Raw genomic sequence first — 26,975 nt, 5'->3', positions numbered from 1 at the left:
TGATCGCTCAACGAAGGTGGCTTATCGCGTGGGAATTGTATCGCAGTCAAATGCTCTCTGCAAAGCAACGCCCATTCTGAATGAGGGGGGGGGGGGGGGAACCGGAAGACCCTGAGAAAAATCCACGCGACCACGGGAAGAGAGAACATGCAAATATACAGCGAGGGAGTTAACATCTCCTAGCCACCGTGGCGCCCCCAATCACAGCGAAGGAACCTGGCCCAGACGCTCCGGCAAAGAAGCACCAGCACCCTGTGATTCCGCGCGGGCTCTTCGTAGGTAAACGGCGAGTGGCAGCAGTTCCTGCAACTATTCTAGTAGCAAGCAAGTGGTGGAGGCAGGGCTGTCACTATTTTCCCTCCCTCTTCGTAGCCGTGGCGCTCTTTCACCCAGTGGGGACCCCCCTCCACCTCCCTGGTGCAGTTGCACCGCCTACACACCGCCGGCTTGCGAGCTACACCGACACCCAACGATTGCAGGGAAGTCACCCAGTTCGTCGCTATGTGGGGACGGGGTAGGATCACCATCCACCCTGGCCCGATTTACCCTGCTGCTGCTGCTGCTGCTGCTGCATCTGCTCCCAGTCTTCCTCTGCCTCCACCTCTAATCACAAGCAAAGCGCTTGCCGCAAATGAACCACAATACCACGCTGATCTCATCAAGGTCCATAAACCGTCCCCGCAAACTCCGGTCATTCTCACGGCAGCAGCAGCAACTTTTGGCTGGCCATCAATGAAAGACGGTCACCGTCATCCTGAGCTTTCAAGCGCGCTTCTGCGGCCGTCTGGAACACTCTTCTCCTTCGGATAAATTAGCAAGCTGCTGGTAGCTATTCAATTTTAAATCATCACCATGATTGAAAACAAATCGTGATTTTTGTGTTCAGTTTGCTGTCCTTCGCCCGTACCTCCGATCGGCACGGTTGGCTACGTATGGTGCAAAAGAAGTTTAAAAGGACAAAGATCCCCCTTATAGCAACGGGGGGGGGACAAGGTGGGTCCCGCAGTGGATTCCTGAATCTATCCGTGCAGAGCTTTGAGCGTTACCAGCTCCTCGTACACCCCCCCTCCCCCGCACCCCCCCTCGGGGGTGGGTTTTCCCCCGGGGTCCTCTGTTTATCATCGTAAGTGGAAAGGAACTCTCGTTCAGAAAAGGTGACAAAAACTTTGGAAAATCAGGAGCAACCTGAAAAGGTTTGGAGAATCGGTGAGGCTATTCTACCACCACCATCATTATTATTAAAACAAACAAAGTGCCAGGGAGGCTTTGTTAACAGCAGGCGTTTCTATCAAACCACAGTGGCAGGCACATGGGACCCATAATGTTCAAGTCATCATCACTTCTAACGACCTTTCAATATAAACATACTTGGAGAACGCCCTCGTAAACTAATAATTAATTAGGCGTTGTAATCGCTCCGACACCGACCCTCGCGCCCGCCAAGATTCGACGACGCGCCCCGGTCCGATCCCACTCTTGTAAGAATGTGGCCAACGTTAGCGGCCTCTGGTGGCCGCAGTGACGGCGAGAGACCAATCGCACACGGCGCCACCATCAAAGATTCCTGCGCGCGCGTGTCGTGATCCTAAGAAATTCGTTTTAAAACGATAAATCATCAATGCATCGGTTACTCGCTTAGGGTCAGTAGAGTGGGCAGGGGGAAGGTTTCACCTTTCGTGGCCCTAACGGCAAAGCTGTTAATTGTAATTAGAATTAACTCGGTGAACGGGCGGGCGCGGCACGGACGCAGAGAACCCACAACCTCAACGGTTTCGTGGATCATCCCACGGAACCGATGTCCGGGGGAGGGGCGGAATAGAACGTTACAAACAATAAAAAAAGTACAATAAAAAGATTAAACAAATCATTCAAACACACACAAATACAACTAAACCATCCCCTATCTTACCAGGCGAAGCCTACGGAGGTATTAAAACTTCTTTTTCCAGAAGCAACCTGGGCCACAGAAACGATGGCTCAACAAAAGTGGCTCGTCACGCGGACATTTGCGGCAGCGAAATCACCCGAACAACCTCAACACGCGGTGCACGCAGCTCGGCGTTGCGCGAAAACACCGCGGGGGCGCCGGATCCACCTTGCGCACCGTCCGCCGAGGTGCGAAGCGCAGCGGCGCAGCGAACCCGGCGCCCCGGGATCGATCCTCTGCCCCGCCGCGACGAATCATCGGTGGCGGGCGAAATTCGAGCCAGTCCTAGCAGGCGCCCCACTCCCCCTCCACCGCCCCCTCCCTCCCTCCCCCCTCCTGCTTCGTCGGCCCGCACGAACCCGAGTGGGGAAGTACGGTCAAACGACCGACCCCCTCCCCGCGAACGGCACGGCGTGCCAAGGGACCTTTGGCCAGCGGCGAATTGAAGAGCTGTGTAATGTTCTCGTTATTATCAATTAATCAATATTAATTTCACGTGCCAATATCGCCCTCAATAAAGTAGGCATCGGTGCGCATCACAACTCTTTTAAGGGGGCCTAGACGAACGAAGAATTAAAAAAAGGTAAAAGCAGAAACACGTCAACGACATCCACGGCCAACACTGACCGAGCAGAGTAAATTGCAACCGGGGTAAAAGTAAAACGTTAAGAAACATTAACATCGGGAATAAAAATTACTACGATTAATCCACATCCACAACATGTGGATGTGGAGAGGTGAAATGACGATTTGCGGACCACGCTACGAACCAGTACCTACTCATGGACACCCGTGAAGAGATACTCAACCCCCCCCCACTACCTCGCTATAACGTCCACTGACCAGAGTGGCGAAGTATGGTCAAACAACCATGACGACCGACGCGGTGTGTGTGTGTGGGGGCAGGGGGGGCTGTGAACTCTTCATCCAGCAGTGGATTAACAAAAGGGCTGAGAGCTTATCGCAACCTCCTAAGTAGAAACCGTATTTCAAGCACAAAGTGTTTTTGGGGGATGAGCCAGTAGAAGAAGAAAAAAACTGCAGATGTGTGTGATCTGCGGGCCCAGTCAAACAGTCGGAAGGGAAAAGGTTTCTGAACGATCGGCCGTTAAGTACACCGGGCACCTGCACAACACTCACCTCCGACTGCTGCTGCTGAGCAAGGATAACTCACCGTTCCACCATTATTTTTTTTTTAACTACAGACCAGATTTGTATCTGGACTCGGCTCGACATTCCTAGCTGAACGTCGCCTCCCCCCCACCGCCGCCTCCACACCGCCCCCCTCTCCCCCCCCCCCTCCTCGTTCTCCTCAGTGCATTAACGTCAATTCTTACGGAGCAGCAAAACGTGAAAAAAAGTGCGGAGCAGCGGAGCCTGGAGGCAGATCAGAGTAACAAAAATTGATGCCTCCGCTACGGAGAGAGAGCGAGCGGGGGGGGGGGGGGTGCGAGTGTTTCTTCTTTGAGACTTTTCAAGACAGCCTCGATGAGACGATTCAATTACTATGCGACTGCTGCTTCTTCTTCTTCTTCTTCTAAATTACACGTCCGGGTTTAAGTTGTACGGGCCGTGCGATAACAGCTTCGGGAGGAGCGGTGCGACTAATGATCAAGTCCAGCCCGGAGACGCGGAGAATGGTGCAGGCCGCTCGCGATGTTACCTAGGTTACAAACGTTTCATATGTTACGTACGTGCCACACGTTGAATTTGCTATGCGACCTCGCAACCGGACGACCGAGGTGGACTGCATGGATTCCCCCTCTCCCCCCTCTCGTTTGTTACCCCCTGTTAAGTTCTTAAGGAGAAGAGCCATTTCCCAGAAAACTTCTCCCATTGTATGTATATTTTAGATCTTTTTTCCCCCCGCTCTTTTCATTGTGGGGGGTACTTGGGCTACTCTTCCACACTGGTCAGGCATCTTGGAAGACAAGCGAGCACCCACACAATGACCCACCTCAAGCGACCCGGCCGATCGATAACTGCAACAAACCCGATCACACTGCTGGGTGGACAGGCGGAAGGAGGAGGAGGGGGGGGGATTTTAGAAACTCGCCCCGTTGTTTCAACTGCTGTGCCGCGAGATCAAATCGAACCGGCGACCTCTACGCGTCACAAGCCGCAGCGTGCTGCTGGCCATTACATTTTCACGCGTGTAATGTTCCACAGATTCCCAAGAACGTTCCCCTCTCAGGCGCACGAGTTGATACGTTGCATCGGGAGTGAGAATTTCCATCGATGCGTCGTTACGAGCCGAGTACAAAAACGACGACGACGACGACAACGCTGCCTTTTGCGATAGAATAAGTAGCGAGGTCTTTTTTTAACTAAATCGTGCGTAACTAGGATAACGTTCCAGGCAACGGCTCTCCAGGGAGAGGGATAAAGTTCCAGGCAACAGCTCTCCGGAGAGAGTAATAACATTCCAGGCAATGGATCTCCGAAAGAGGAGGGATAAAGTTCCAGGCAACAGCTCTCCCGAGACGGATAACGTTTCTGGCAACGGCTCTCCGGAGAGAGGAACAACTTTCCAAGCAACATCCACGCGGGCGTTTGTCATCCCCCAACATTAATTTTATTTATTCGCTTATCTCGTACAAATCATCGCCGAGAACGCGCCCGCTCTTGGCCGAAGTGATTTAGAGGCCCTTTCTGCTGACCCGAGCGACCCACCGCGCGCACACACACACACAAAGACAAAGATCCCCCCCCCCCCCCGTAGCCTTCACAGACGTTTGGGGCAAGTGCTATCGGCGTGCGTCTACGAAGGCCGGCGTGGCGTACGAGGGAGTGGGTGGCCAGCACCAAGCCCGGCCGCTGTTTTCTCCCAAGGTGGCGGTGTTTACACATCGCACCAGGGAAGGCCCAGGGCTGATTCGCACACAGGGCATCGCAGGGCACGGCGAAAGGCACCCCCCCTCAGCTGGCATGGGGCGCTTGCACAATTCCCTTAATAAATGGGTGCGCAAAGCATTGCCAACGCAACGTATTGCTTCCCACGTATCGGTGTCGTGCTTGAATCTTTCCACGGCGAGCAGAAAAATATTTGGATGCATGTTTCCAGGGCGCATGTTTATAAATGTGGAGGGGAAAAAGCCGGAGCATCCGGATAAAAAAAAGAAAATCCACGCGAACTCGGGGAAGACATGCAAACTCCAAATATACAGCAGGCGTCAGGAGTCGTGATCGAGCCCACGACCTCCTGCATACCTGGCGAGATAGTCAACATCTCGCCACCGTGTGCTAATTGGAGGTGTGGATAACGAGCAAACGCAAGGCTGCACCTTTACCATTTTTTTCTCCCGATTGTAAGACGAATCTCCGCACCCCCATCCCACCTCCTTCCCCTCCCCCCCCCCCCCACTTCAGCCGACTCTTGCTTTAACCCGAGGGTGGCACAGTCGGGTTTTTTCACAATCGGGTTTAATTGTCATTTTATATTAAACCCGATCATCTGAGATTGGGAGAAATCCGGTTTAATTGGTTCTAATTGCAGAACCGCACTTCGCCAACTTCTCAACGATGGGCTTCATCCATTCCAAGCGAAGGAACTCACTGGCGCCCACGATTGTGGAGGAGAAACTCGTGTTCATCAAGACCAACCTGCCCGCCGCATTCTACGACTACCCCGTGCCTGACGGCCCCGAGTACGATAGCAGCACCGACGAGGAAGCAGCCTAAGCCTATCAGAGTTTCGTATTCATTAAACCAGGTTTTAATTCCCCAAAATCGGGTTTAATTGTATTAAAGAAAAAACCCGATGCCTGCCGCTGGAAAAATCGGGTTTTTTCCACCCATGCTTTAACGCGCCCCGACATCTGTAAAAAAAAAAAGAGCTTCATAGCTCATCGGATTCCTCCAGAATAAATATTCTTCTCAACATAGAGGGGGAGGAAGTAAAAAAAATAAAAACGCGCGTCAATAAGTCCACAGAGCGTGGCGACTGCGTCCCCAACCGCACCGCGAAAAAACGCCCAACTGGAGAGAGAGAGAGACAGAGAGAAAAAAAATCACGCCGAGTGCCATCGCTTAATCCAGCATGATCCCGGGCAGAGCAAACACTGGGAGAAACACTCTCCGTTAATTAATCTGGGAGCCAACGCGGCGGGGAGTGCTGCTCGTTAGTAGTTACATGCTTGCTCAAACAGCCGCTAAATGACGCTTGTTCATCAACATTGGAGTGGAGGCCCGGAATCCGGATTTAAATTAAACGGCAGAAAGCCCTCGGGACTTCACACGCACGGGCACAAACGCACGCACGCATTAATTTCCCCTGGTGACACGTGCAAGCCACCGGCGCATTGCGTGCATGTGTGTGTGTGTGCGCGCGCGTGCACAATTGCACACAAGCACGTTTTACAAAATTGAGACGCACGCGGGCACGTGTACACACGCACGTGCGAAAATCTTTGCCAGACACCTACAAATGAACAGGCTGATAACATAACAAAGACGAAGATTCCACTATAGTTGCAGAGACCATTCGAGCAAGCGCGCCCTTGGCTAGCATCTATTAAGGCCAGAATGGTGCACCAGCGGGTGCTGTGGACAGCACCGCGCCCGGCCGCCTTTGTCTCCCCGGGGTTGACGTTTACACACCCCCACCCTAGGAAGGGCGGTGGGCGCAGGACCGTTGTAGATGACCATCGTTGTCGCTAGTCGTGGCGAGGAATTTAACTCGGGGGCTCCTGGGCTTGTAGCGCGGTTTGCTAAACACTACGCCAACGCTGCCCACAACAACAACCACCATTCGCCACTAAGTGGCGGTGATGGCCAGGCTGTCGGGTGGCGGAGGGTTTCACGACACATTTTTGCTAAATAAATGATCTGGTGCTGCTTCTGCTGCATTGGCAGTGGTGCACAAGCACAATTAAAATAAATAAACTCACACTCGTCAACAACACTGTGGTGGATTAAGAAAGGGCTGTTCATCTTCAGTGGGGGCATAAGTAACCACGTCCACCACTCCTCGCCTCTGGTTGATGGGAAGGCGAGCCCAAAGTAGCCTGGGGCTTACAGCTTCCAACACCTCACGGTCACGCTCCCACAGCCACTTGATTATTTTGTTCAGAAGAGCCACTCCCTGTTGTTTGGCAGTCTCCTGCAGAGTAGAGGACTGTCCACCTCTCATGGTGGCAGGAGCCAGAGCCGGTTCACTGGACCTCCTGAATACCACAGAGATCCAGGCGGTACCGGTCCAGCTCCCGACAGAGGAGTGGCAGCCTCTCCTCCGCAGTGAGCATTCGAACATTCCATGTGGCTAACTGTAGTGGTTTTTTGTTGTTTCTGGAGGAGCCGAGAGTAAGGATTCAGTCTCCTGGCTCCACCAAATGGGGTTTGGCCAGGAGACGTCATAGACACCTGTACCCCCGGGGCCTCCGGTACAAGCTTATTAAAAAAAATTTGTAATCGTGGTTTGGTGGTAATTCATTGAAGGTGGAGGGGTTACCAGCCCCTCGCACCTGTCCAGAGCCTCCATTTGGCCGCTGTGGTGGTTACAAACGCCAACAGCATTGCCGTCCGACACCAGCGAGGTAGGGGATTGGTTTTGCTGAACTCGGGGGGGGGGGGGGGGGGGGGGCTCCTGGGTTTGCAGCGCAGTTCGCTAAACACTCCGCCTCCACTCCCCACACGCACACAGACACACAAAACACAAGCCTTACTCGCGTACCCACGCACGCAGACGCAAGCCCTCCACAGCGCGGCTCTCGACCACAAATAGCTGTCACAACCCCAATTACAGTGCTGCCTTTACAAGGGCCAAATGAAATTTAGAGAAAAAGCAAAAAGAAGCTTCGATCTGACAACAACAACAAAATGTCCGTAAGTTTTAAACTGCGCGTGGCGAAGCAGGCCGCTCATCCACCCAGCTTGGCCACAGTGGCAGTAGGGATGGGGGGGGAAATTTGCTTCCACAACGGCTTCCAAAGTAAATTTTCGGGTAAAAAACACCCCCCCCCCCCCGCATTGAATGCAGCGACTACGCACATTTCGATTTAAAGCTTTCGTGACTGCAGGGATTCATCTTCTTGGTTCTTTCGGTAAAGTCACGTAGAAGGGAAGTAATAAAATAATAAAAATAAAACATAATAAAACAATTCTCACGACGTTTCGGCCACAACGCAAGCAGCCGTCCTCAGGTGAAGAAACAGGTCTGTCGAGAAGACAGCGTACCAACGCACATTTCTTAAGACTCAGGAATCACCAACCCCACACCACCGCCACTCCCCCCCCCAAAAAAAAAAATCTAAAATTAATCACCGCCTCTGATAAATTGCAACGAATATAAGCACATTAAACATATGCGCCTGTGTAATACCTTAAAAAGAAGTGTATACAAAAATTACATTTCACCCTTTCATTAAAAAAGGGAATCTTATTTATATATTTCCTTCCTGACGCACTCCCTCCCACCGTTCAGCGCGTTTAAAATTGGGCTTCCTGGCAAAACGAGGGTAAAAAAAAAAACCCCACCCCATTTCAAACGACGTCACGTTCCAATTTCATCGACGGGGCCCGAATGACCGCTCGGCGTTGCCGATCGGCGCACTCTCTCCGGATCGTACGACGAAGGCGACTTCTGTTTTAGAAGAGAAAAGTCGTGGGGGAGGGGGGTTAGGGGGGGCGCCCCGCCATCGCGCGCCGCTTTCAGATGCGCCTCTGCGGCCGTCTGGAACGCTCTCTTCCTTCCGATAGCAGGAAGCCACCGGGGAGCCGTGCACCTTTAAATCATCTCGAGTGGCAAACTCGCTTCTTTAGAACTGCTTGTGTTTAGCTTGGTGTCCTTGCCCCCCCCCCCCCCCGGACCTCTGATTAGCACGGTCAGCTACGTACGGTGCCAATGATGTTAAACATACGTACACGACACCATAGACTACTATAAAGTACACTATACACTACACTGTACACTACTATACACTATACTAAATTGTCCTTCCCCCGCACCTCCGATTAGCACGGTTGTATGTACGGTGCGTTTTAATCAATGTGCTTTTAATCGACTTGAGTGTCACAGACGCCTTCAGAAAGACAACCTCCTCTTCGAAACAACACTGGAGTCTTCCGATTTTTTTGGTTTCTTTCAAAGTGAGCTCCAAAGATCGGGGTTGTGTTTTGACTTCCGATAACGCTCGTCGGAGGGGGGGGGGACGAATGGGGGGCGCAAACGGGGAAATGTGGACGGTGACGAATTAGGCTGCCTGCCCGGGAACGACGATTGCTGTGTGCGTGCGTTGAACGTCTTTCACACCGTACGTAGCCCACCACCGCCGTGCCGAACGCGAGCGTTCTCCAGGCTCGTCTTACCGCGGGGCGGTGACGGCGGCAAATAAAAATCAAACTCGCCCTCGGGGAGCGGGGAGCGGGGCCCCACACGCACACGCGGGCCGCTGCGTCTCGCTGTCAACATCGCTGCGAACGAGTCGCCGCGTCAACACGAGCGCCGCTCGAAAACGAAAGACGAGAACTCACGAGAGATCCGGCAAAGCGGTTTTTTTCTTTCCCATTTCCCCCCCCCCCGCTTCGCCCAACTCCGATTACAATTTGAATTTGGCTCTCTCGGCGCACTCTCGCGTTGTGTAGCCACCGCGCGGCCGTTCGCCACGACGTCCGTCGTTCCGGAGAGCTTTCTTCGGCGCGTAGAGCGAAACGTCGGACAACGTGGCCAAACAAACGCTTACAGCCAGAACACGCACACAGGAGAGCCGTGCTCCAGCGGCACGGCCGCAGGACCTCGATCGGGAACAATGCACAATTATTGTTATTCAGCGCATCAGGTGAAAACTCAAGATGCTGCACAAAACGGCGGGATGCGTGATTTGTGATAATTCACAAAGGCCCTTACGTTCATGCGGGAAAGGCTGGCTTGAGTCTGAAGACTATTTTCCAGGAGGCTCCTGCGTTGGGATGTTTGGCCGACTCAATTCCTTGGTTTCCACTGAAAAGGGAACTGCTTCGCATATATTCTTATCTTCTTGGTTTTTTCAGGTAAAGTCACGTAGAAGGGAAATAATAACATAATAAAAATAAAACATAATAAAATACAATTCTCACGACGTTTCGGCCACAATGCAAGCAGCCGTCTTCAGGTGAAGAACAGGACTGTCAGAAAGACAGCGTCTGAGTTTCAGACGCTGTCTTTCCAAAACGACGTGAGAATTGTATTTTATTTTGTTTTTATTATTCTATTATTTCCCTTCTACGTGACTTTACCGAAAGAACCAAGAAGATGAATCCCTGCAGCCACGAAAGCTTTAAATCGAAATATTCTTATGGCAAGGTGCGACTGACGGCATACGAGAGATGAGAGAGGCAGGCACGGGCACAGGAGAAAGGAGACGCGTCTGGGGCCGAGACATGAACAGAGGCGGGGGGCTTAAGTCAGCAGCTCGCGGATTGCTGGACAACAGAGAGCAATTCCAGACCACAGCAGCGACGGAGAAGCAGCGATCTCTCGGCAAGCGGACGTCGAGAGAGCGTTTCGATGCAAGGTTTGGCTCCCTTAACGAGTGGCACGTTGCACTGTGGTGTTACAGACCCGGGCGGAGGGGTGGGCTCTGCTTGGTTACTCTAACCGAACCTAAAACACAACATAAAATCTGCTCTAAAAAAACGCCGTTACAAAAACTTGCCGCCGCCGCGGTGTTAACGGTCAGAGCAACTGGGCTTGCGATACAGAGAGGTCGCCGGTTCCAGTGGATCTCCCGGCGTGGCAGTTCGAACGATGGGGCGATTTAATTGCGGTAATCGACCCTCCTGCCCCTCCCCCCCCCACTGCCTGTCCATCCAACGGTGTAATCGGCAGGCTGGCGAGCGGTGGGGGATGAAGTCTGAGTAGTCGCTCGTCTGCCAAGGTGTAGGCCAAACAACGCTCGCTTTTCACACCTGGGTGATGGGGGGGGCGGCAGTGAGTCCGCGATTTTTCTCCCCCTCCCCTAAACCCAGGAGGGCATCCAGGTGTAGAGGAGTAGAGGAGAGTAGTGGCGTCGTGTGCGCTGTCCAGTGCGATGACGTCACGGGATGTGGGGTCATGCGCGCTGGACAGTGCACATGACGTCACGTCTCCTAGGGTACTTAAGGGATACCCCGTGACGTAAGCGGGGTCACTGTGGTAACGGGTAAAGTAAGCAGGGTGAAGAGGGAACCAGGGGTAGAGAGAGGGATCGAATAGGGTCTGGGGAGAAGCCGGTGGTAGTAGCCGTAGAGGTGCTTCTCTCTCCGGTCGGTGGAGTCGGCAAAGTCCACGATCCGACACGAGAGAGACCGGAGCTCGCCGGCAGGGACCCGGACTCAGAGTAGGACCCCTCGCCCCTGGGAGTTGTGTACCCTGCTGTGTAATATTGCAACAGCTTTAATAAACCCTGGCGGAAGCCCTTAACTTACCTCCGTCTCCGAGTACGTCCGACGGAACTACTCACAGGTATTGAGAGGGGGGGGGGGGGGGAACTTTCGTCCGGAGTTTGCGCCACCTCCCGTCGTTACGGTTTCATGCTCCGTGGACTGGGCTCACTTGGAATTACAAATTTAAAAAATGTATATTAAATAAAACAATAATAAACACGGGCTCTCTACAGATGCCTCGACTGGAGACTTTTTTTTCCACCACCAGCAGTGGCCAAAGTGTCAGCGGAGGCCGACGCCGATATTTCTCCTCCAGTCGTTTCATTTTCCCAAACCGGCCCAGCGAGAGGCCGTCCCCCCCTCCCTGGACACGCCCCCCCACCCCCCCCCTCCACCTGCTCCACGCCGTGACCCTACCGGCGTAAATCAAAAGGGGTGTCGATAGAGAGCGTATTAATTTTAACGAGTGCCGCGCATTTTGCCGAGACCTACCCGCTCACCGCTCAATCCGGACTCAAATCGCGTGGCCCGGCTGACCGCCGAAGGCCACGGAAAAAATATTATAACCGTAACCGCCGGGGCAACGGAAGGATTGACAAATCCTACGGATGGGACAGTAAAATTCTACAACAGTCGCCGGGCAGTCTGAAAAGTCGCCGGTGCGCTTGCAAAGTTGGAAGCCGTGTCCAGATTATCCGCACCCCGTAGGCACGGGGAGTATCGTGGTGGCGGTGGCATGCGACGGTTCAGAGGCATATTAGCTGGTTCAGTTTGTGAGTCTGCGCGATCGATCGAGATCACAAAAATTACAATGACTTATTTAGCCAGGAAAGCCTCGCCGAGTCTCGGGACCATTGTTATAGGGCAAGCGGTTCTCCCGCAGTGATATTTGGCCAATTCCTTCAATGAGCTTTGGCTTCCCCGTGGGAGGGAAACAGCAGCGTCTGTGACATACGGACGGGGCGTATAATAAAAACCGCAAAGCTCCGCACGGATAGATTGTGTATTGCTGCCGCCTGCCGTGTGAATCGACGCATCCAAGACTGTCCGACGGCGACCCGTGGGAGAAGGGACTAGGGGGGGGGGGGGACCTTGTCCGGGGTCGATCACGAGCCCCTTGCAAACGGGAACCAAGGGGCAACACTTTTCCATTCACATTCCACACGTGCGCGCCAAAGCGTACGTTGCGCGTTGTGCGGAAAGTGTTCCCCGCGGTTCAAAACGCCGCCACGCGTTGAGAGAGGCCTCGCCGTTGCTTTGCACATGATGGGAATCGTGTACGTTGTGTTTAGCACGAGGCTTCGGGCAATTTGGAAATGTAAGCTGACCCTGCCCTACGAGTGGAACCAATCAACCTGCAGGTCATATATTTTTTTCATGGGCGGAGGGGAGGGGGGGCGGTTAAATATTTTTTGCTCGCCAATTATATTTCTGGCAATTTTCAGCTTTCAAATCCTTTAAGAACATCGATAGTATTTGTAACACTCGGGCGCAATGCATGAGTATATTCAATCATAGGTATCCATTTGGTGTTTAAATATCTTTACACCTCCTGTGTTTATGCCAGAGAGGGTATACATCCCTATTGTTTTTATCATTCAAAATATCTTCATACTGGCAAAATGGTCCCATAGATGTGTTCGATTCCTGCTTACGGCCAACACCAGTGATGATTATCAAAACCCGTCCTGGGCATCCCCTAAGTCGACTTTGCCTAAAATGAGTACCTTGTGCGGTGTGTGTAAACATCGCCCCTCGTGCCGTGCCGGCCTTCATAGGTGCTACTCGCTAACAACACCTGCCAAGCCTGTTAAGGCTACACTAGGGGATCTTTGTTTTTGTATATACTACACGCTACGACGCTACACAACGATTTCAAACCATCATACGAAAAGTGTAATAATTATCACGCCATTTACAAACACGTGAAATAAAAAAAACGAAATCGCAAATTTTAATCGTTCAAGGAGGCGGCATCGAGGAGATTTAGGTAACTTGCAGCACTCCCTCGACTTTCGTGCCGGCGGATTGAATTGGCGATCTGCAGATTGGTCTTCGGAAGTCCAGCAACGGCCGAGCGTTACCGGACCGGCTAAAAAAATAAAAAAGTTTGACAAAAGGAGTTTCGTTGTTGATCGAACAAAACGTTCATAGAATTAGAGAGGCCCGCTCAAGAAGAACATCGGTTTATTCGGAATTCACGTTTCTTCTTTCAAGAGGCCGGTGGCATGTGGGGGGGGGGGGGGGGGGCTGTGGCGGAATGTGGTGGTCGTGGGGGCTGGTGGAGTGCGAGATCGGACTGCATGGGCCACTCGGGGCCCGGCGTCACCGCGCTGCCCGGGGACCTGGCACTTAACGGGCAAAGCGAGCCGGCCGCCACGGGGCTTTGAAGAGGACACCGCCACTTATCGGTCCGGCCCGGCCGCCCCCTCGCCGGGGAGGCAACCCGACACCGGGGCCATTAACCGCGCGCAAAACGACGGCTCCTCCTCCGCCGCGTGTCGGCCTAAAACGGGGGCAGTGACACCGTCGGCAGCCCGCGGTTCTAAAATCGCCGCGCCTCCGCCTGCCTCGCACTTCCCTAACCGCTACCCGCCTCTCACGACCCCCCCAAAACCTTCCTGCGTCGCTTTGTTCCCCCCTTTCACTCCACTGGCGTTTGGCGGCGCTTACTGCCAGCTGTTCGTAGCCGTCGCCGGGGCTGCCGACAGAGGCGGGACAGGTGTCGGTGTTGCCGGGCTGGCGGGCGGGCACGTGCTCTCACTTTCACTTAACTCGTCGGTCGGGCGAGCGGGCGAGCTCTGACCTCGCGAGGTCGATCGCAACTGCGGCGGCGTCGCTCACGCGGGCCCCCGGCACGTCGCAGCTGTGCACGCAGCAAGTCAACAAACATTTCTGGCCGGCCGATCGCCCCCTTCCCGCGCGTCCGATCGGACATCGATTCGAACGATGGATTTAAATCGCCTTCCGCGTTGAAGGTTCGTGTTGCCGACGGATGTGTTCGTGACGACGGCCCATCGTTGGATGAGTTTTTCGAAAAGAATTGCTTAACACCGATTTGTGGAAATAAAACATTTTCAGCGATCGATTTTTTTTTTCAAGCGAATCGGTGCAAAACCACACGAAAAAGTGTGCTCGTTTAAAAAAAAAAAAAACGATTAAAAAACAATAACATTTAGCGCCATCACAACGGTGAACTTCGTAAAAGAAAATTACTATAAAGTGCATTATATTTCCAAGCGTACAATAACGTGTTAAATTATAAATGACAGCCCCGTGTCAATCCACTGCCGACTGGATGAAGCCCCCCCCCCCCCACCATGCTGTATCGGTCACAGGACGTTTGTTTGACCTGACCTCACCAATGCTGGTCATCGGTGCGAGCCTGTGATGTGTTGGTTTCAGGACCATTATCATTCTATCGTTTTCCATCAGATATCAAATCAGGTCACCTGGGTTAATAGGCGCAGTGTCCTAATCACTGCGCCTCTACTCCCCCCCCCCCGACCCTCCAAAATCACACGGTACCTGGAAGCGAACAGCCCCGGGGGTCATGCACAACCCGGTGGGAAAACGCGCTGAGAAGCAGCAGCAGCACCACCACCAGCAGTACCAGCAGCACCACCAGCATTACTTGCACTACCAGCAGCACCACCAGCAGAAGCACCACCAGCAGCGGTAGCGGCAGCTTTAACGGCAGCGCGTCCTCCTCGCACGCACAAGTAGATTTATCGCAGCGATAAATCATTTACCACAATTTTAATTTAGATAACGTGTAAATAGCTAAAGCGTCTGAAGACGCCGCCGCCGCCGTACAGGGAGGGCAAGCCGATAAACGCGACCGGCACGTGTACGCACGCTGCAGCCCCATTTGTCTTTCTCCTGCTCGGTGGAGGGCCTGTCCACGACGCGACGGGGGCGGTAGTAACAGGCTTTATGTGACCATACTTCGCCACGCCGGTCAACGTGAGTAATAATTAGAACAATAGACGGAGCGGATTCCGAACGTCGCAAAATCACGAACGCCCGGCTCCGGATCCCAGCGCCGCGGCAGTTTCAGAGCGTACCTCGTTACCGAACCATCACCGTTCCGTTCACACGCCTAGCCCGTGGCAGTGAGCTTGCCCCCCCAGGTAGCAATCTTTAAAAGCCAGAGACGTTCTTGGCTCGCAGCCTGGAAAAACGCGTGGCGCCAAGGCTCCCTGCGTGCAAGGTCTCAGATCTTAACCACCGCCGTGCGAAGGAACCCATCGATGTCAGGGCGCCACAGTGGCTGGGAGATGTTAACTACCTCGCCTGGTATACAGGAGGTAGTGGGTTCGATCCCGACACTGACGCCTGCCGTCTTTTTAAGTGTGCGCATGTCCTCCCCGTGGGGTCGCATGGGTTTTTTTTCCAGGCCCTCCGGTTTTTCCCGTCCACATTTAGGATCAACATCACGCGTTTAAGGGTGTTTGGCTGCTGTAGAGTTCCACGTGATGATAAGCCACAGTGTCGAGCTGTCATTTGCTTCTGAGAGCTACACAGCTCAGTGGGTAGGCCTTACTCCTGGTGCAATAAAATAAAAAGTGAACAGCTTGTGTTTCGTTTAAACAGCGGCGAGTGCGAGCCCTGGGAGGGTTGACCACACCGCCCCCCCCCCCCCCCCCCTGCGAGCTGACTTGCAGGGGGAGGGCGGAGGCCGGGGGAGCGAGGGGTCAGCGGTTCAAGTGCCGTCCCCGCCGTGGGGAAGATTCTGCCAAAAGCGCAGTCGGACAACAAGCTGCGGCGTAGATCGCCCTGAAAAACCATTCGTCAACTCCGTGACAACGTCATGAGCCCCAATCACAGAGCAGCGAGCGGCGTCGCTTCAGCGTAGCGTTTTTCGCGAGTCGTGCCGTACGCAGCTGCCGCGATGATGATGATGCTCGTTTGGGTTTGTAGCGAACCACGAACGCGTCGGGGAGGTTGTCACGGTGACGATAACAACGCAGGCCTCCCCCCCCCCCCCTCTAGCTGTCACAGGGGTTCATCGCCCGAAGTGGAGATGCCCCCTCGCAGCCAGGCCACTCCGTAGCGTGGGCCACAAGCCAGGACATAACATTTAGCGCTAGGAGGGGGCGATGGACGGGGGGGGCGGGGGCGAGGGGTAACACAGAGTGACACCAGCAGGACGGATTCTAATCCCGCAAAACTCCCATTAGCCGGGTTGGCTACGGACGGTGCGCGAAAGAGGTTCAACATACGCACAAACATACGTGCATACGGGCGCAGTGCGATTCTGATGTAATCACTGTGAAATTCTAATCCTGCGCCTCCGATTAGTGCGGTTGGCTACATACGGTGCCAAAGAAGTTCAACATACATACGAGCGCAGTCCGATTCTAACACAAGTGCGGTGCGATTCTGACCTCGGCACCTCCGATTGGTGCGGTCGGCTACGACGTACGGTGTGCGAAAGAAGCTCCACGCACATTAGTACAATAAATTAGCCAAAAGCCAACCATGCTCGCCCTTTCCCGGTAACAACCTCCACGGCCACCTTTACCTCCGCAAGCGCCCACAACGCTCTCTCAAGATGAGGTCCGCCCGATAAGCGGCGACGATTTATTTTAAGTGGCGGACTTCCCGGGGCGTTTAATCGCCGACCACTTTTAGGAGGAACACCATCCGGGAGCGGAACGCCCGCACGGACCCGAGCGACGGGCAACGGCGGGTCGCGTTAAGTTATTCGACGGAACAAAAACCCCGGAGCGCGCTCTCTCGCGAGGGCGCTGACGAGCTGGATGAATGGAGGGATGATGCCCACGCGGCGATGCGAGGCTCGTAAAGTGGGGCGGCCCGTGCGAAAGCTGTCTGCGGCCGTACAACCTGGTTGTTTCAGTTTAAGCTGCCCTGGATTCATCGTCGTCGTCATAATCATCGATCAGGCACGGTCAATCCGCTGCTGGATGAAGGCCTGTTCAGAACGACTGGACACCTGCGAATAAGAGCGTCGGACGGAGTCCTCCACTACAAATAAAGATTCCGATTCTGAACTGCCCCCGCCGCCACCTCTGCCGCCCCCTTATGAGCCTTTGAGGCTGCACAAAGGCAATAGACCCCCTGCAACTCCAATCCACCCCCACCCCCCCCCCCCAATGCCACCGCTTGCCAAAGGTCTAAGCCGTAGCCACCGCCGCCACTGCCCCGGCGGTCAACTCGTACGCAGGGGATATTTTGGAGGCATTTAACGGCGCGCAGATCCATCGACTGGGATTGCCTCCCGTGGCCCTGTGTTGCGCGCGCCACGCGAAAAATCGACTGTTGGCGATTTACGGTAATTATACGGTCACGCGGGCCATTTAGACTCACGGAGCGGAACAAATTGTATGACCGGGAACGGACGGAGGAACAATACAAACGAGGGACGGCGTGAACGTGCCGACCCTTGGATCACAAAACACACAAAAAAAAGACAACAAAGAACATCTGACAAAAGTTCGGTCATCTCGGTAGTCATCCTACTCGCCACCCTTCCACGTCTCCACCAACCGCCCTCCCCGGTTCCCTGCCGCCACCGTCACCGCCACCTCCTCCTCCTCATCGTAGCGACGGCCACAAACGACCGACCGAATGAACGCGGCGCAAACACGACTGCTGGCGAAGGGAAAAAGCTCGCAGAGCTATAAAGTGGAATTACGCCGCTCTGCCTCGCTGGCCATATGCGCAATGAGATCACAAGAAGATTGCCGGCGATCACGCCGCTGGCGCGGAATTGTGGCGACAGGAGGAGGAAGGGCACACCACGGGCTCCGTCCGTCCTATCGCGACTGTCTTGCGTTTTGCCGGGGGGGTCCACGGCCGGCCGTTGCCAGGAGGGGGTGGGGGGGGAGGCCCGACCGGGTGCCAACGGAGGGGTGAGTGGCAAATGAGGCGAGGGAAACCGCGGCGGGGAGAGACATCGACGACTCGGCAGTTGTCGAGGCGATTCGGAGCGACTCGCGCCGACGCGACACGGGCAGGGCCTCGTTCGCACTTTTTTTTTTTCAACGTTAACTCCGACTCCGAAATGAACAGTTCGGTCGAACGGCCATCGGCGGGCGGGCGGGCGGGGATCGATTGATCGGAGCGCAGCTGTAGCGCCGCAGCGGTGCGCGGCGGCGAGGCGGGGCCGTCAACGTCGTTGGCTCGCGGATTTGAATTCAATAAACGCCGCTGGAGTGGGTGTTGGACGCGGGAATCAAGGAAACGCTCTGTTGTCGTGATTGCAGCGCAGTGGCGAGGCTGCAGTAGAAAGTGGTAGAAAACAATATTTATCAATGACACTGCTCTGCGAAGCATTTCTTTTTTTTTATATATACAAGTTCGTTTTGCAAGAACTCTAAGGATGCTTACGCACAAAGACAAAGATCCACCGCCCCCCCTTTAGCCTTAACAAACTGTTGGGGCAAGTGCTGTTAGCGAGTAGTACCTATGAAGGCCAGCACAGCACACGAGGGGGTGGGTGGCCAGCACGACGCCCGGCCGCCTTTGTCTCCCCCACGGCGATGACTTTACACACCGCACCAGGTACTCATTTGAGGCCGAGTCGACCTAGAGGAGGCCCAGGACCGGTGCAGATAATCGTCACCGTGGTTGGCCGGTGAGCAGGAATCGAACTCGGCTCGCGGGTTTGTAGCGCAGCGCAGAAATGCACAAACGTGTGCGTGTGTTGAAAGTGTCGCGGCACTTGCAACACACCACCCCACATACACACGTCACTAAACGATGCGAATACCCTCATTCCGGTCTGCATGAGAAGCCTACAAAACTCTGCCACTGCAACACCGTTAGTGGGCGACGTTTCGGGCGACGGCCCTTTTTCACAGCCCGTAGAGGCGCCAGGAAGGGGTAGGTAGCGCGTTCTTGACGACGCACGCGTTCAGCTCTTCGTTGTTGTTGTTTGTTTGTGCAGCACCACTACCGACGCAGCGAATCAGGTCATCCTCGCAGCAGCAGCAGCAGCGGCTTTTTGCTCACGATCAAACAAAAAGACGGTCACCACTGCATCACGCGGCGCGTTCAGATGTGCTTCTGCGGCCGTCTGAAACGACCTTCCTTCCGATATTAGGGAGCCACTGGGATCTATGCACCGTGCAATGTAAATTGAAAACTAATTTCTTTTGAACTGTCTTTTGCATTTAGTTTCTAGTCCTTCCACTGCACCTCCGATTGGCTACGTACGGCGCGGAAGAAGTTCAACTATGCATACCGAATAATTCGTGCCAAAGCAAAACGGACGTCAGTTATCCCGAAAACGAAATTCCGTGCGCGATGCGAACGAACCGTAACGGTGACGGCGTGAGAAGGGCACACTGCGTCACAGAACGGACGTTACTGCGTTACAAATCTCTCCGCATCGCGTTCCGCGCTCCCGAACGGCGAGTCGCTCGTTGTTAAACATTAACGCCGGCACGGAAGCAGAGAAGACCCGGGTGTTAGACACATTAAAAACGCAACTTTTTATTTGACCAGGTTAGAGGCTTCACCGAGCTACGTAGCTCGGCAAAGTGGCTCAACATCGTCGTGCAGGAAATTTCTAGCAGCCAAATACTCTCAACCAGCAAAAGGATTACAGGGACACAGGGACCAGCAAAGGGATACAAAGGCGTCGGAGGAAGAGGGAGACAGGAGTGACCGATGTAGAAGGGCAGTCGGGTTCTGAAAGGCAAGAATCTACGGTACACACACACACAACTCACACAAAGATCCCACCCTCCGTATGTGCTGTAACAGACTGACGGGGCAAGTGCTGTTAGCGAGTACCGATTAAGGTCGGCACGGCACACGGGGGGGGGGGGGGGGGGGGTTGCGTGGCGTGCACCACGCCCGGCCGCCTTTGTCTCACTCGTAGGGATGTTTACGCACGTGCGGTGCCGTGAGAGTTACTCAAACTCGGGTCGCCCGGTTTGCAGCGCAGCGCGCTCACCGCTACTACACCAGTTTCCCCATACACACAAACGCGCGCACGCACACGGATAAGCGGTGTCACATGCCGATGGAGGGATGGCAGAAGTGGCAGGGGTGGAGAGGGGTATGGTTGGCGCACCGTTGCGTTGCACTGCCAGCCCGCCCGCCAGTGGCTTGCCGCAGTTTCTTCCCGCACGTTAACATTTTTAAAACATTTTTTTTTTTTTCAATTGTCCACGCACCGGCGTTTACCGGGGTAAGGGGGACAAGCGATGTGGATCAAGACGACGGACGTTCAGTAAGAGGTGAACAACGAGGAGGAGAGAGGGCACAGAGAGGATGAGGTGACGACATGACGAGGGGGGAGGGCGACCAAAGACAGGAGGAGGGTCGCGACCCACGGCGGCGACCTACTGGTTGTTGTAACAGCTGAGGATCGGCTCCACGAAGCACAACTCCATCTCGGCACGAGGGGGGGGGGGGGGGTCCCGCAGGCCAACGGCAGACGGATGGTGCTCTCGCACGCGGGCTGGCGGGGTGGCGGGCTGGCAGGCGGTCGGTCGGTCGCTGCACAGCGAGGCCTTAAGGACGGCTGAACGAGGCCTGAAGGGCGTCAGTGTCCGTGCGTGTCGCCGCACATTCCCAGCTGGCGTGCGCGCGCACTCTCGCTTCCACCCCCCCCTCCACCGCTTTCGCCCGCGTCCCCTCTCTCTCGCACTCTCTGCGTCTATTTCTTGCTGCCTGGCACCTCTCTCTCCGCTCCCCCCCCCAATCGACTCTCTCTCTCTCTCTCCTCCTTCGGCTCCAGCGCCGCCGCTTCATATAGAGCGCCCTCATTGCGCATGCAACCAGGAAGTGGGGGTTTCATTCGTCGCCTGCCCCTGGGGTGCAGCGGGGGCGGCGCTTGATAGTCACACAGGTGTTGGTGTAGGCAGCCCCACGGCCCCCCCCCGCGTCTCTCCACCCCCAACTCACCCCTCCAGCAATGCCCCCCACCACCCCGGCCTCGAACCCCACGCAGCAAGCCACTTTCCACCACCGCCTCTCCTCCCACCTTCCGCGGCTCATCACTCATTCCCAAACGCCACCGCTGCCAGCGATCAACCGAGGCCGCTGCGAATGCCGCCAATGCTTCGAGCCGAGCCGTGCCGTTGCTACCGGTGGAGGTCTCTTCCCCACCGCCCCCCCCCCCGGCATGCTCCGTCGGCCGTGGTGGAGTTTTGCGTTTGGCCGCGTGCGGAAGGTCGACGCGAAACCGCCGCGGTGGACGAGGCGCTTAGGAAAATCGCGCTCCGCCGACGATGTTAGCCGCGGCGAGGAGAATCTGGACGAGCTCCGCCTCGGTTCGAATGCAAATAGAGTCGTCGCACGCCGCACACACCTGCTGCTTGTTACACACGTCCCGCGTGACACACAAAGACGGCAAAGCCCCGTATAGCCTTAACGAACTGCTGGGGCTAGTGCTATTACAGAGCACTATTTCAGAACGGCACAAGACACGATGGGGTGGGTGGGTGGCCGGCACCACGCCTGTCCACCTTTGTCTCCCGAGTGGCGATGTTTGCACACTGCACCAGTTACTCATGTGAGGCCGAGTCGACCTAGGAGTGGCCCAGAACCGTTGCAGATAATCACTGCTTTTGGCCGTGAGCAGCAATCGAAACCAGGTCACGGGGTTCATAAGCGGCGCGCTAACCACTGCGCCACCGCTCCCCACAGACACACAGACACGCACCTACCGTACTATACGACGCAATGCTCACTGCTTTAAAACGCATGGCGGCAAAGGAGAACAAAATGTGTGCTGCACTCCTGTCCAGATAAATACGGTCGTCCCGAGCAAGTGTGGCTGCACACACAACACAGCGCAGAGCTGATCCGTCAACTACCAATGCGGTGTCAACAACAACAACAACAACAACAAACAAACAGCCGCCACTCGGCACCAAGCGGCGGCGACGTCACCACGGCGCTTGCGCCAGGCTAGGTGCGCCGATGCAGCGTGACACGGGAAGCGGAACAGAGTCTCCTGTGACCGCATGCGTTGCCTTGGCTACGACCGCAAGGACCGTTTCTTTTACCTCTTTGCAGAGCTGCAGGGCACAGGGGCTTGAAGGCACGAAAATGCAACATGGTCAGAACCAAAAAGTCACTGTTCAAGATTGAATAGATCTGCTCGTTTGTGTTTGCTTTCAATTGCGCTTCCGCGGCCGTCTGGAACGCTCTTCCGATATTAGGAAGCCGCTCGTTTGGTGAGAACTGCTATACTCTTAGGTTTTTTCGGTAATTATTTATTTTATTTTTTACCTACGTGACTTTACCAAAAAAACCTAACAGTATGAATCCTTGCAGTCACGAAAGCTTCAAATCGAGAACTGCTATCTGTGTTTTAGTTTGTTGACCCCCCCCCCCCCCGCACTTCCGATTAGCGCGGTCGGCTACGTACGGCGCGCGAAAGAAGTTCACCACACACACGTAGATCAAGAGTTAATAGGCTTCCTGATATGAGCACGGTTATTATGAAGGGCTCAGGATAAGATGGGAGGTGATTTTAAAGTGCAGCAGTGCGTGGGAAGAGACAGGAGTGTTTGGGACATCAAGTGGAATATTTTTAGCGACATTAGTTGATGACGATGTTGATTATGTTATTTATGAATGTCATTATTACGCTAATTTAACCAGGAAAAGCTCTTTTCAAGAGGGTCCTGCCAGGTTTTTTTTTTGCAGAATGGGTAGAGGGCGATGTTTCTGCTGTGTGTGTGTGTAATCCCAATTGCAGTTATTTGCATGTTATTTTTCGACACCGTGATTATTTGGCCAATGCCCGTGACATCGTACGTGCAGGGAGGAAACAGGAGAGCTGAGCAAACCCACACAAGCGCAGGGGGAGAAACACACAAACCCCACATGGTAAAGTTGCTCAAGTGGGGCAATCGAACCTAGGCCCTTTGGTGCTGAGGAAGGCGCGTTACTACTGGGCCACCCAGCCGCTCGAATGAAAGCCGTGACAGATGAAGAGCGTCACGCGTTTCTTGAACCGAGCGTGGTTTTACGAGCTCAGGATAGGGGACGATGGGAGGGGAGAGGCGGGGAGAGATACCGTATTTACCTGCAGCGTGGCGAGCGGGTGGGCGAGCGAGTGTGGTTGCGAGTTGCGGTGTGTGGCGGTGGTTAGACACGGCGTGGATGGGGTGAAACAGTCGGTCTGGTAGCCCGACTCCCCCGACATGGGTGGAGGATTCATGATAATGTTTGTTGGGTTTGGGTCACGTCAATGTAAAATGTGTCGTGCATCCACCTCCACCCCGACACCAGTAAGGGTTGGTCACGTGGAACAAAACGTGCAAACTCGTGGGGTGGAGGCGGGTGGTACGACACTTTACATTTATTTTACCGTGAATCATGTTTGGTCGCGAGAGCTCTGCGCGTGAAATGGGTGCCCGGATAACAATGAGGGAAGTCTGCAGGACCAGTGTAACCACGGTTCGAGCGACAGAAGACGAGCCCTGACTAGCCGACGAGCGAGCGACGAGGGCGCGAATCTCCGACTCGCTCGTGGTTGGCTACGTACGGTGCGCGAAAGGCATTCAAACGTGTACATCGGCGAGCACCGGCGCCAACATGGAATCACCGAGTAAACGCGACGCGTTCGTCTCACCGGACGGGCGAGGGGGACCGGTGCCCACGGGAGGAACAGGGGCGCACGAGCGTGGCCAACAACAACGCCCATTGTGCGCTAGCGCCACTGACCGTAGATTATTAAACACGATGGTAAAAAGGTGCGGCCCTGCAAATTGCTTGCTCGCGTGCCACCGCTGCCAGAAGTTCCCCCCAGCCACTAGAGGCCGCTATATTCGCAATGATAAAATATTAAAAGAAAAAACTGAGCTGCGACGATTCAGTGAATGGGAGGGGGTCTTTGACCGTATACTCGGGGAGGGGAGTCTCAGCGTAGACAGTTTTTTTTTTTTAAATCGACTTCAAATCCTTTAAGAATTTTATATCAAAGATCGGGTGACACCAACGAGATCTACTTAATAACAAAGTCTGAGCACTTGAAACAATGGTGTAATCAGCCCGCCGCGTCAACGGGCCTCAAATAGAAATCGACTGCGCATCCGATATCGCGTGGAAACCAGGATCGCGGGTCAATGGCGATGGCCCGTTACATCACTGTTAAAGCCGCCTCCACTCCCGCCGGAGGGCTCAAACACGGGCAGACTCGCTCACGCACTCGTTCTTGTGCTCACTCGATCGCTTGCTGGCCGACTCTCTTACCTCACTCACTTCAGTACCGCCGACTCACTCACCGTTTTCCTCCCTCTCTCGATCACGCGTTCACTCTCGCCGATTCGCCCACTCAATCGGCCGTTCATTCGCTCGCATACTCACTCCGTCACTCGCTCGTTCACTAACCCGATCACTCGTTTACTCACCCCATCATTCGTTCATTCACCCGATCATTCGTTCATTCACCCGATCAATCTTTCACCAGCTCGAACGTACGTGCACACTCCCAACACATGCCAACACGAATATAATGAATCACTTTAAACTGCAAATTAATATTATGCAGTCTTCACACGCTCGTTCGTAAAAGCAATTCGATAATTGAAAATCGCACACGGAAGCAGTCAAAACAACGAATAAAATACTTGCACGACATTTAATTATTGAGAAAAACAACAGAGTAACATGTTAAATTGGAAGAGTTCCCTGCATCCCAAAACTGAATGGGGAGGAATTTGAAACCCATTTGAATTCACACTTATAATTACTGTCATCTACGATCACATTTCACCACTCCCCCGTATGTATATATATGCGAACGATAAAATAAAAGTCCGACAAACTCGCGCAATTTCGCACGGCCAATGACGAGTGAAGCTTTTTTTGCCGAGCAAAAACGAGACACCGCCACCGCCGCCGCACGCTATTTTAAGGCTTTTGCTCGAAAAACCACATCGGCACCACGAGCCACCTTGTTTGTCAGAGCTGGTTACGACCGTCGTTCGAGACTCTACTGCTGCTGCCGCTGCTGTGGTGGTGGTGGATGAGCCAAACACCTGACAGCACTCTTTGGCCAACCTGCATCACTTCCGGCGAAGGTAAATAAAGTCGCAATCTCACACGTGGTCGGCTTTCGCAAACCAATATCATTCATGGTGAAGATTTTATTTTCTTCTCTTTGGGTTAGATCGCGTAAGTATGGTTGTGTCGCCAACTCGCCAATTCTGGCAACAACAAAAAAATCGCCCCGTGATGCTGGATGTTGTGCTGGACTAGTAATGAATTGGCATGTTCTGTTTACATGACAAACCTTACTAATTGGCTGGTCGGGTGGTGGCGGGTTTAATGACACATTGATATTTATGCAATCTAAACCAAAAAACTTTTATCATGATTCGTCCACCCATGTTGGTGAGTCGGGCTACCAGAGTGACTATTTCACCCCATCCACACCGCGTCTGACCACCGCCACACTGCAGTTCACAACCACCCACCCACTCACCAGAGTGCAGGTCAATACGCATCACATCATTATCATTAAAATGAATATTGGTTGCGAAAGTCGACGGTTAAACAGAGGATAAAAACTGAGTGTTTTCAGATGTTGTCTTATGAACACGCCCAGGACGCAGCAAATTAGTTTTTTGTTGTCAAACTTTAAGCTTCTTTGGGTCTTTCGGTAAAGTCACGTAGATAGGTTCAAATTAGTAAAAATTTAAAAAACTAAAAGTACGACTTTTTTTGTTACATTTTTATTAATTTGAACCTATCTACGTGACTTTACCGAAAGACCCAAAGAATATGAATTCCTGCAGTCACGAAAGCTTTAAGTCAAGAAATATTAACCTGCACGTGACAAATTCCGTCCAATCACAGGACGCGCTGCGATCACGACACAACCGTAACAAAATAAATAAACCCAAAGCGTGAATCGCAGCACACGCAATGGCGCCGGCGGGCGGCTACCGAGAGTGAAATTATTCCAAATCATCAGAAGCCTTGCACACGTTGCTCAAGGTCACACACTTCGTCGCACACTTTTGAACGGTAAAACAAGCGGAGTTATTTCCCCTCGCTCATCAGTGGGAGCGTTTTCTAAACGAAGCGGGCGCAACAAAATCGCTGCCAAAACTCGGTCGTGAAGAGTTTCTCGAGCCAACCGGTGAGAGCAAGCTGGAACGCTTGTGCACCTCGTGACGGTTTCACAGTGCCGGCGGGTCGGATGGTGGAAGGGTGACGCGACAACAAAAAAAACATTTGGACGTTACGCTACGGCAATTTCACTGGAGCAGTTACACCTGACGACGGAGGCTTGTGTTGCTTCCGAAACGTCGTGAGTTAACTTTTTTTTTTTAAAATACCTACGTGACTTTACCGACAAAGAACAAAGAGTATGAATCCTTGCAGTCACGAAAACTTCAAATCTAGAAAAGATCGTGGCGGTTGGCCTTAACCCCGGAAATTACGAGATAGAATTTGTCTCCAAAAACCGGGTTCTTACAGCAGTAGTTACATTTCAGAATCAGAACCTTTGTAATAGACTGGATAATGAATCCGATGAGCTATGAAGCTCTTTTTCACAGATGTATAGTTTGGACGGGTCAGCATTTAAAAGGCCCGCATATCCCCCACAGGGTAGAGGGGGTTGGGCTGAAGTTGGAATAACACTCGCCACTGCCAAAAGTTAGGGGCACGTGATATTTGTTTCTGAACAGCCCTGTTCATAACCTATTACCCTATTTATATTTTACAAGGCAAGGCCCACCGAACTACACATCTTTTTTTCAGA

The 26,975-nt window shown here is 53.7% G+C and overlaps 1 protein-coding gene across 4 annotated transcripts in view; it reads right to left on the bottom strand.

Annotated features, from left to right (window-relative positions):
- Positions 1-26,975, bottom strand: part of LOC133356244 (estrogen-related receptor gamma-like) — a 105,927-nt gene that overhangs the window by 38,643 nt on the left and 40,309 nt on the right. The window contains exon 1 of one of the 4 annotated variants that reach the window (XM_061573633.1): positions 20,591-20,912. The exons of the other annotated variants lie outside the window; for them this stretch is intronic. Within the exon in view, the coding sequence (XP_061429617.1) occupies positions 20,591-20,637 (47 nt within the window). The 5' untranslated portion in view covers positions 20,638-20,912. Of the gene's footprint in view, positions 1-20,590; positions 20,913-26,975 lie in introns of those variants that run through there. 4 annotated transcript variants of the gene reach the window in all.

Source organism: Lethenteron reissneri, chromosome 53, assembly GCF_015708825.2.
Source record: "Lethenteron reissneri isolate LAM-NWPU_2019-01 chromosome 53, ASM1570882v1, whole genome shotgun sequence".
NCBI classification, from domain to species: domain Eukaryota; kingdom Metazoa; phylum Chordata; class Hyperoartia; order Petromyzontiformes; family Petromyzontidae; genus Lethenteron; species Lethenteron reissneri.
The sequence above is the reverse complement of the archived record's forward strand: the minus strand, read 5'-3'. Positions and strand labels throughout refer to the sequence as shown.